The sequence below is a fragment of the Nannospalax galili genome, unplaced genomic scaffold (assembly GCF_000622305.1).
Source record: "Nannospalax galili isolate Female #2095 unplaced genomic scaffold, S.galili_v1.0 scaffold519, whole genome shotgun sequence".
NCBI lineage: Eukaryota > Metazoa > Chordata > Mammalia > Rodentia > Spalacidae > Nannospalax > Nannospalax galili.
In genome coordinates, this window is record NW_008343553.1 from 157,176 (window position 1) to 167,250 (window position 10,075).

A 10,075-nucleotide genomic window follows, 5' to 3' on the forward strand; every position below is an offset into this window, starting at 1 on the left:
TCCTCACGACTGAAAAAGCCCAGGACCAGATGGATTTACAACAGAATTCTATCAGACATTTAAAGAAGATCTACATCCATTACTACTTAATTTATTCAAAAAGATAGAAGTGGAGGGAGAACTTCCAAATTCCTTCTATGAAGCCAGTATCACTCTAATACCAAAGCCTGGTAAATATACAACCAAAAAAGAAAACTTTAGACCCATATTCTTAATGAACATAGATGCAAAAGTTCTCAACAAGATACTTGCATACTGCCTACAGACACACATGAAAAAGATAATGCACCATGATCAAGGCGGCTTTATCCCAGAGATTCAGGGATGGTTCAATATAAGTAAGTTAATAAATGTCATAAATCATATAAATGGGCTCAAAGACAAGAACCACGTGGTCATCTCAATAGATGCAGAGAAGGCCTTTGGCCAAATTCAACATGCATTTATGTTCAAAGTCCTAGAGGGAATTGGACTGATGGGAACATACCTCAATATAATTAAAGCCATATATTACAAACCCACAACCAACATCATTCTAAATGGAGAAAAACTGGAAGCATTCCCATTGAAATCAGGAACCAGACAAGGCTGTCCACTATCCCCACTTCTCTTTAACATAGTGCTTGAAACTCTTGCAAGACCAGTAAGACAAGAGCAGGAAATTGAAGGAGTAATATTTGGAAAAGATCAAATTACCCCGTTTTATTCGGATGATATAATATTATATCTAAGAGACGCCAAAAATTCTACCAGAAAACTCCTAGAAATTACTAACACGTTCAGTAAAGTGGCAGGTTACAAAATTAACCTACAAAAGTCTGTAGCATTTCTATATACCAATAGCAAGTAATCAGAGAAAGAGCACATGGAATGGAAACACTCCCCTTCACAATAGCTGCAAAAAAAAAAAAAGTATCTTTGAATAAACCTGAACAAAGACATTAAAGAGCTCTACAATGAAAATATTAAATCTTTAAAGAAAGAAATTGAGGAAGACATCAGAAGATGGAAGGACCTCCCATGCTCATGTATTGTAAGAATTAATATTGTGAAAATGACAATCCTACCAAAAGTTATATATAGATTCAATGCAATGCCAATAAAAATCCCCATGACATTTTTCACAGAATTGGAAAAAACTATCCTAAGATTCATATGGAAGCACAAAAGACCTCGGATAGCCAAACAACCTTGAGCACCAAGAGCAATGCCTGGGGGATTAGTATACCAGATTTTAAGCTGTATTACAGAGCTATAGTCATAAAAGCAACATGGCACTGGCACAAAAATAGACCCATAGACTAATGGAACAAAATTGAAGACCCACATATGAGTAAATGCAATTTCAGCCACCTGATATTTGACAAAGGGGCCAGGAATATTGACTGGAGGAAAGAGAGAATGTTCAGCAAATGGTGCTCACAAAACTGGATCTCCACTTATTGAAGAATGAAACTAAACCCCTATCTTTCACCCTGTACAAAAGTCAGTTCCAAATGGCTCAAAGACCTCAATGTAAAGCCTGAAACTCTGAAATTATTAGAAGAAAACCTTGGGGAAAACCTACAAGCTAGAGGTGTAGGAAAGGATTTTCTAAACTGTACATCAATTGCTCAGGAACTGAGGATAATAATTAACAAATGGGAGCTCATTAAAATAAAAAGCTTCTGTACATCAAAGGAGACAACCAAGGAAGCAAACAGAAAACCCACAGAATGGGAGAAAATCTTCACCAGTGACACTTCAGACAGAGGTTTAATAACCAGAATATATAATGAACTCAAAAAACTGAGAACCAAGACAAGAAGCAACCCAATTATAAGATGGACTAAGGAGTTGAACAGAGAGCCCTCAAAAGAAGAAGTAAAAATAGCTATGAAACATCTTAGAAGATGTTCAACATCACTAATAATTAGGGAAATGCTAATTAAAACCACTTTAAGATATCATCTTATCCCAGTCAGACTGGCTAAGATCAAGAAAACAAATGATACCAAATGTTGGAGAGGATGTGGGGAAAGGGGAATACTCATCCACTGCTGGTGGGGCTGCAAACTGGGTCAACCCCAAATGGAAAGCAGAGTGAAGATCTCTTAAAAAACTACAAATGAACCTACCATTTGTCCCAGTTATACCACTCCTTGGTATATACCCAAAGAATTCATCCTATTGCAGAGCCACTTGTACATCCATGTCTGTTGTTGCTCTTTTCACAATAGCTAAGAGATGAAGCAACCCAAGTGTCCCTGAATTGATGAGTGGATAATGAAAATGTGGTTCATTCATATGATGGAGTTTTACTCAGCAGTAAAGAAAGATGAAATCATGAAATTTCCAGGTAAATGGATAGAACTAGAAACTGTTACACTAAGTAAAGTAACACAGACCCAGAAAAAAAAAGTCAAGGAATGTGCTCCCTCATATGTGGATCCTAGAACGAAATCCTGATAAGTGAGTATGTATCCAGACATAACTACAGGAACCAAGAAAGGAATCAGGGAGGTAAAGGAAAAGAAAGAACCTGAAAGAGAAGAACTGTAGGAAACAGGCCTTAATAAGGGAGATATTGATAAAAATTGGGTTAGTTTAAGGAAGGTGGGGAGGGAAGGTTATACAAGGAACCTAGAGGGTGAAGGGAAAGAAGGAGCTCAAGAGAGGTAGGACCATAGCTAGTTTTAAAAACCAGAGGGAACCATATTACTCCTACAACCTACTGACAAATTATACATAGCAGATCAAGAAATATATGTCCAGGGAAGGTTTATCTGAGAACAACTGATCTTTGCCCAAGATTTATCTGCATGACACACAGTAATTAAAATTACCAGACTGGTGGAACTAACCTTATTGGGTGTTTAACAGACATACTTTGAGGCCTATAATAATATGGTCAGAAGGACATGAAGGACACTTGTTGCTCCTTACCCTCCTAGGACGACTAGTTCCAGAAGGACTATGAGCATCTCTCAAAATGTCCTATAATGGTGGTGGGTCACCTGTCCTCTTGATCAAGGAGGCCAAGGAGACCCCATCAGATGGACTTGAACCAGTGTCCAGTCTACAATGAGGAGGGTCAACACAGAGGAATCATTTCCTCCATGCTTCCAAGCGAAGCCAACCATGGTTGTGCAGGACCTTTGACTTATCTTCACATAGGTGGAACTGGTAAAAGAAAAAAAAAAGCAGCCAGGGGCTCCTCCCAAGCCCATGTGACTCCTGAGGAACAGATCCTCAAACGACCTTCAACTACATCAACTCCTTTAAAATTGATTGTTGTGGAAAGATTGTAAGAGCCAGGGAGGAGGTACAAGACCATATGGAAACAGAGTCCCACAAGCTCCTGGGAACCTGCTCATATGATTATATGGCAATGGTGTCAGACTACACAAACCACATGCAAACTCAGGTAGACAAAATCCCTGCATAGAACTGGGAAAATGAACAGCAGACCCCAGTCTTATCTAAAGGAATATTGACAACTGATTGCTGCTAGATGAGGAACAGCTGACCCTCCTAAAACAAAGACCTCTAGATAGGCTGACTAGATTCACCAGAAGGGCAAGTATTGGGGAATGCCTGGGGATGCCGACAACACAGCAGACAGTAGGAGGGATATCAGAGTATATGGACTCTAGTGGGGGGAGGGAAACTATGGACGGGTGCTATCTGGGAAGTGGGTGTAAAAAAATTTAATTTTCCAAAATAATGGAATGTTGCAAATAAATACAGTACTAAGAAACAGAATAAATTCTAAATTAGGATGAAGTTGGTGGTAAGAAGTAAAGTAAATTATTTCTCATGAATAGTTACACAGAAAAATTTCAACAATGGTATTTACTAAGCAATTCATCTTTGTGCAGGTATATGCTTCTTTCTAACTGGAGCAGTGGTGTCTATGTTAAAAGGGAAGATTTTGAATAGTTTCAGTAGTCATGTCTATAAGGATAAGAATTTGAATGTTCCTTTAAAAATATTTCCAAATTAAATGAGTAGTGTCTACATATGGTTTCATATCTTATGGGCTGTTAACTGACTAGGAAATCTGTATTTTAATTTATGTTTTTCATTGCTTGACTATTCCTATGGGCTGTAGTTCTTTGTAAGTGTTACTAACTTTAGTGTTTATTCTTTAAACAAAAATTTCAGCTATTTAAGTAATCAAGTAAAATTGTTACAAGTATGTTTAAAATAACCACAGGCATGAAATTTCTGAGACTTCCTGCGAATACTGATTTATTGTCCCTTAATCTCAAGGAGCAGCATGCCAGAAATTTGAAAATACTAAGGAACTTGCTTCTTTTCACTGTTTGCCATAATTCTTTTTTTTTTTTTGCTATAATTCTAAATGTACCACTGTTGCTGAATAAACAAACTTGTTTTAAAATAAAAAAAAACAGGTAAATGATTTGAAAGGACATTTCTCCCTAGTTGTCTATGTAGCCAATATATACATGAAAAAATACTCAATATATTTGGCTATCAGGAAAATGCAACTCTAAAAATCATATCAAGATTACATCTCTATTAGAATGGCTATCACAAAATAAAAAAATACAAAACTCCCAAATGAACATTTATTTATTCTTTTTGGACATGTATAATCAGTATGAAAAACATTAAGAAGTTTCCTCAAACAAGTAGCATTAGAACTAATGTATGACTCTTGTATATCACTCTTGACTGATAAATCTTATGGAAATTGTTAGCAAGAAGAAAAAGAAATCTACATGCCCATCATTACTAGAGCAGTATTTACAATGGCTCAAATATGGAATCAACCTAGGTATCAATCAACTGACAAATGCACATAAGTATTAGTATATTTACGTAATGTTACAATATTCAGGCATAACCAATAATGAGATAATGTCATCTTCAGGAAAATGACTGAAATTAGAGTATATCATAGCAAACAATAAGGCAGGCAGGAAAAAAAAGTTTTGCCTATTTTGTTTGAAATGTCAAAACTGAAAACCAAACAGTAATACCAGTAAAAGCTCTTGAAGGTAGAAAGAATTAGAAGAGAAGGTAAAAGTGACCAGAGGATGGGTAGAGCAGGAGAGTAAGAGATGACAGAAGGGAGGGTGGACAAGGTCAAAGTGTCAAACCTGCCAAACATCACAGTGAAAACCATTTATATGTTCATTAATAAGTGTCAATAGTTAGGAAAAGTTCCATACTTGTCAAAAGAATGCATGCTGTCAACCAATTTTTTAAAAAAGTATGATGGTGATTTACATGTAAATGAAAATTAACATCATATTTTAAAAATTGGTTAATATACATTATATAAATATTAACATTATGCTTTTAGAAAATATTGGTTGAAAACCTGCATTCTTTTAACAAGTATGGAATTTATTATAATTATTGATTTAAATTCTGTTAGATTATTGTATTGCTTCATGTGAAATACTGTATTTGCTGAGAGACTTCTGTTGTAATTGTAAATTAAAGAGGCACAGAAACAACTAGCAGGAACTGATATATTCACTGTGTTAATTCTGACAAGAAGTTATCACGTTCAGATGCCCATTGCCTAAGAGAGTTTTACAGAGGTGTCTTATAAGATTGGCAGGGGGTAGAAAATACCTGCTCTGTTAAGGAGAATTACCCCTGCTATTTCCTAATATGGAGTTACCAGAGAAATAAGTGTATTTTTTTAGATGAAGCAAAAGGAAGTATTGGCTGGTTGAGAATGCATTTATTATTCTATTATGAGGGTCACTTTTTATATCACTGAAAAATGCATTACTTTTAACATTAACTTTGAGTTACCTATAGCTTGCGCAGCTTCTACCCATACAATGAAATTTTAGCATTGATTCTTGCTCATTTTAAAAGCAAAAATATTTATTGTGTAGGACTATTTTTGAGAATATAGTGATTTATTTTTTGGAAAAATGTCTTGGAAAATTGTATTTATTTTAGCTATATCTGACATATTTTAGCCAGTTAATACTTCTGAGATACACACAAAGATGCCACATCATTCCTGTACTGGCAACATTTACAAGAGAACATCAATAATAGTTGTTTTAACCACATAATGAATTCTAAACCTCAAGGTTAACATAATTCATGTGATAAAAAAGTATCATTTGAATAATCAGTGAAGGCTACCATTATTATTTTGAAACTTTTACTCTGATTTTTTGAGGTGTGATTATGGACTGTACAATTAGGTTTTAAAGTTAATTAAAAGAATCTGCCTCCTTAGTGCAGTAAGCAGTGCGTCAGTCTCATAAAGTTATAAGAGCAACTTAGTAATGTTAATTAAAAAAAATTTTAAAAATAATTTGTCTAGAATAGTGGGTATTTCTGTGAAATAGTAGATGCATGGGTATGTTAAGAAATTTGCCTGCATTTAATGTCCTTCCACATGACACAATGTGAGAGTGAACTGTCAATATGCATGAGTAAGCAGTCACCGCTGAGTTACTGCTAGGCTAGTATCCATCATCTGTTACGTCTACTCTTTCAATATACTCCTAAATTGTTTGCCTCTCTAATCTTTTCCTTCTGTAGTTCAAAACATGATTGTATTTGAATTTTTTTTTTCGGTCAGAAGAAAACCCGAGGGGTAAAGAGATGCCCCAGTGTTAAAGTGCACCGGCCGCTCTGCCAGAGGACCTGGGTTCAGTTCCCAGCACCCTCATGGTGGTTAACAAGTGTCTATAGTGGCAGTTCCAGGGGATCTGATACCCTCTTCTGGCCTCTGTGGACATTACACAACAGGAGTATGCTTACATACATGCAAAAAACCACAAACCGAAAAACAAACTAATAAAACCACTCATATTAACCCACTGTTAATAATCATCTACTTTCAGCCTTCCTTTCCAGTATAGTTTCTGCTTTTATAAAAAATCTTCTTTCTGCTAAATTAAATCTGAATTTCTTAGAAACAGTCCTTGTACCTTTATCTGCTTTTCTTCCTCTGCCTCTCATCCCTTCTCCTAACCCTGGACCTTGCTCAGGTCTCACCATAACTAAGCAAGAATTTTAGGCTCTTTTCTGTGATCTCTGTTGGTTATTTCCTGAAGACAGCAATCCCTCCCATGATACCACAAATCAAAAACTTTACTTGTCATAGTTTATTCAGATCTATAAAGTATGTTCTATGTGGTGCAGAGATCGATTCCTCTTTGTTTCTTTTCATATCCAGTATCTGTTTCTGGTACATAGTACTCACCTAATTTATATTCTTGAATAAATGATATTTTTTATCAGTTGACTTCTGAAGGTCCTAATATAGCTGACCATATCATAAAAGAATACTAATTTACCAGCTTGACAAAAGTGAAATATAGGGGCTTGTCGATGTATGTGAATATATGTCTATACTTGACAGAAAGCTGTATCACACTTTTCATATATCTCTTGCTAAATAAAACAGGCCAAACAGGAGAAGCAAAATCATTTCCCTGAAAATCACAGAGTAATGCAATCAAGGAAAGCATGTATGGTATTACTTTAGGCAGAGGTTTGGCAGGTTTGCAGTGAAGTCCTCCAACAAATTCAGAATTTGGTAAGAAGGGGCGAGGAAATTCCAAGTCCCAATATGTTCGAATGAGCCACATGTCTGCTTTTCCCATCAACTCAGATAATTTTGTGGGTTTTCCTGGAGCAAAACAAAAAATACAAAATGCAGAATAATGTGAGAATTTTGTCCTGAATATAGAATGTGGTTTTTGGAGGTGATTTGAAATAATACAGACAAACATTTTATAATTTACATATTGATTGCTGGTCTATCTATCACTCTATCATCTCTCATCTATCTGTCTATCTATCTATCTATCTATCTATCATCTATCTATCATCTATCGATCGATTTATCTATCATCTGTCGTCTATCTACTTATCTATCATCTGTCGTCTATCTATATCTATCATCTATCTATCTTTATGCAAATATTAAAATACATATATTACATTTTATCACAACTTCAAAATAACAACTGTTAATCTAGAAACTCAGTGCTAAAATCAATGTATCTTACCATAATTTAAAAAATAGTTTTCATAGAATATTTCATCTAATTTTTGCAACTTAGAATCCCTCTCCTTGATCTTTGATACTTCAGATGGATTGTGATAACTTGGGGAATGTGATTGAATTCCTTATAGCTACTATACTATTTGGTTCATCATAGGAGTTTAGTATATTAACTTATATAATGGAAAGTCAGAGTTGTATATTTATCATAAATTATTCGCCTTCAAATTCTGCTTATTCATAATTTAGGTCATATTTTATTTATTTTGAAAGCACAACTAATAAAGCATATCCATTATGCAGTAAAGATTTAGGCTTTAAAATGTAATTAATGTAGATTTTTGAAGTCTAAAATTCTAAATAACCTAAATTTACAGAACTCTGTTTATGGTCTCATGACATTGTTTAATAGTGAAGGGCATTTCTTCATATTACAGATAAATATTTTAATTTATAAGTGAAAAACCTAAGTTACAAAGAAAAACAATTTTCCTAATGTTCCATAGGTGATGGTGTAGAAAAAGGAGCCCTTAATTTACATATCTATGATCATTAAAACACTTAATGACATCCATAATTACTTTTATTGAAGCCAAATAACACACAGGTAAATCTTTTTATATTAAAAATAATATTTCAGAGAAGTATTTGGCTCAGTTTGTAGAACTATTAATTTTAGTTTCTGGAGTATTCTGAACAAATTTATGGTGTCTGCCTTGTTTCTGAGATTACTTGATTACATTCTATTTTTATTTTCTAATTCACAATTAATAGTCACATTCTTCTGACTTTATATTTGTTTAAACATACATTCATGGAAATAGTCTGAATTTCGTAGTGACAATGAAAGATAGGGCTTACCTAGAACTTCACTATAAAACTGATTCCACTTCTTCTCATTAAATGTTTGGAACCAAAAGTCAAAGTATAGAACATACATCATATTCTTTACCCTCTCCACAAATGTCATATGGTCAGTTAATCCTGTGAGAACCATCGGCACATAGGAGGGAGGGAATGAAAGTCCCCCACTATACTTTTCATATGTGTATCCAGGACAGAAGCGAAGTGTGTACACAAACGGTATTTTAAGAATCTCGGCCAGCAGCTCACCACAGGGACCAAATGCATCTGCGAGAACAACATCAAACCTTGATTCTTGTAGTTTTTTCATAAGACCCTTGTTCCTAACTACTGCTTTGCAGAAATTTTCAACAACATCAGAATATTCATTAAAAGATTTTTGAATGTTTGAATAAAATGTCCAAAATGAATATTTTCCAAAATCATGCATCCATTCTGTTATCCATTTTAAAAACATGTTTGCCAGATCATCTTTACTCAGAGATGTAGGGTAAATCTCAAATTTAATAGTAGATGGTTTGCTGGGATCAATAAGGATGGAAGCTGAAGATGTCAGAACAGTTACTTCATGTCCTCTCTCAACAAGTTCATCCAAGATCATCTTTACGTTGATCCAATGACTGTATTCTGTGGGCCACACCAACACTTTTCCACTAGTTCCAGACCTAAAGTAGCATATCAGCTGTGTCAAGAGAAGGACTGAAGACAATTTCACAGACATAGTGATTGAATGCAATGCTTTCTGATTTGCCATTACTCTCTAAAATTTTCCATATTTATATGTAAAGACAAATCAATCAAGAAGTTAACATTTAACTTCTACAATTCCAAAGTACAGGAATAAGATGATAAGCCTGATCATGTGCAAATAAATACATGGAACTTGGACTCAAGGTTATAAAAGTTTGTTTGTCACCTTTAATTTTGGATTGTCTACTACTTAGTAAGATAGAATGTCTTTTTATGTGCAAATCACCTCTCTTAACTGTATTTCATAGTCCTGTCAAAATTGTGGCAACTGAGAGGTTTTGCTTCTGTGGTGTCCTCATGTAGCAGTAAAGAACAAAGGATGATACTGTTGGATCAGCATTTTCCAAACAGCATTTTTAAAAATTTTGACTGTATGTAATATATTAGACTGTACAGTTAGTTCCTCCAAATAGGCATGTTCCATCCTGGAGGGAGGAAGGTATAAAACACATAAAACAC

General features: G+C 34.7%; 1 protein-coding gene across 1 annotated transcript in view; it reads right to left on the bottom strand.

Moving 5' to 3' along the window:
* The window catches only part of LOC103739357 (UDP-glucuronosyltransferase 2B1-like), a 23,754-nt gene extending 14,151 nt beyond the window's left edge, over nt 1-9,603 (bottom strand). The window contains exons 1-2 of the mRNA XM_008839707.2: nt 8,864-9,603; nt 7,476-7,624 (exon numbers count right to left, since the gene is read on the bottom strand). Of these exons, the coding sequence (XP_008837929.1) occupies nt 7,476-7,624; nt 8,864-9,587 (873 nt within the window). The 5' untranslated portion in view covers nt 9,588-9,603. The remainder of the gene's footprint in view (nt 1-7,475; nt 7,625-8,863) is intronic.
* Nucleotides 9,604-10,075: the final 472 nt, after the last annotated feature.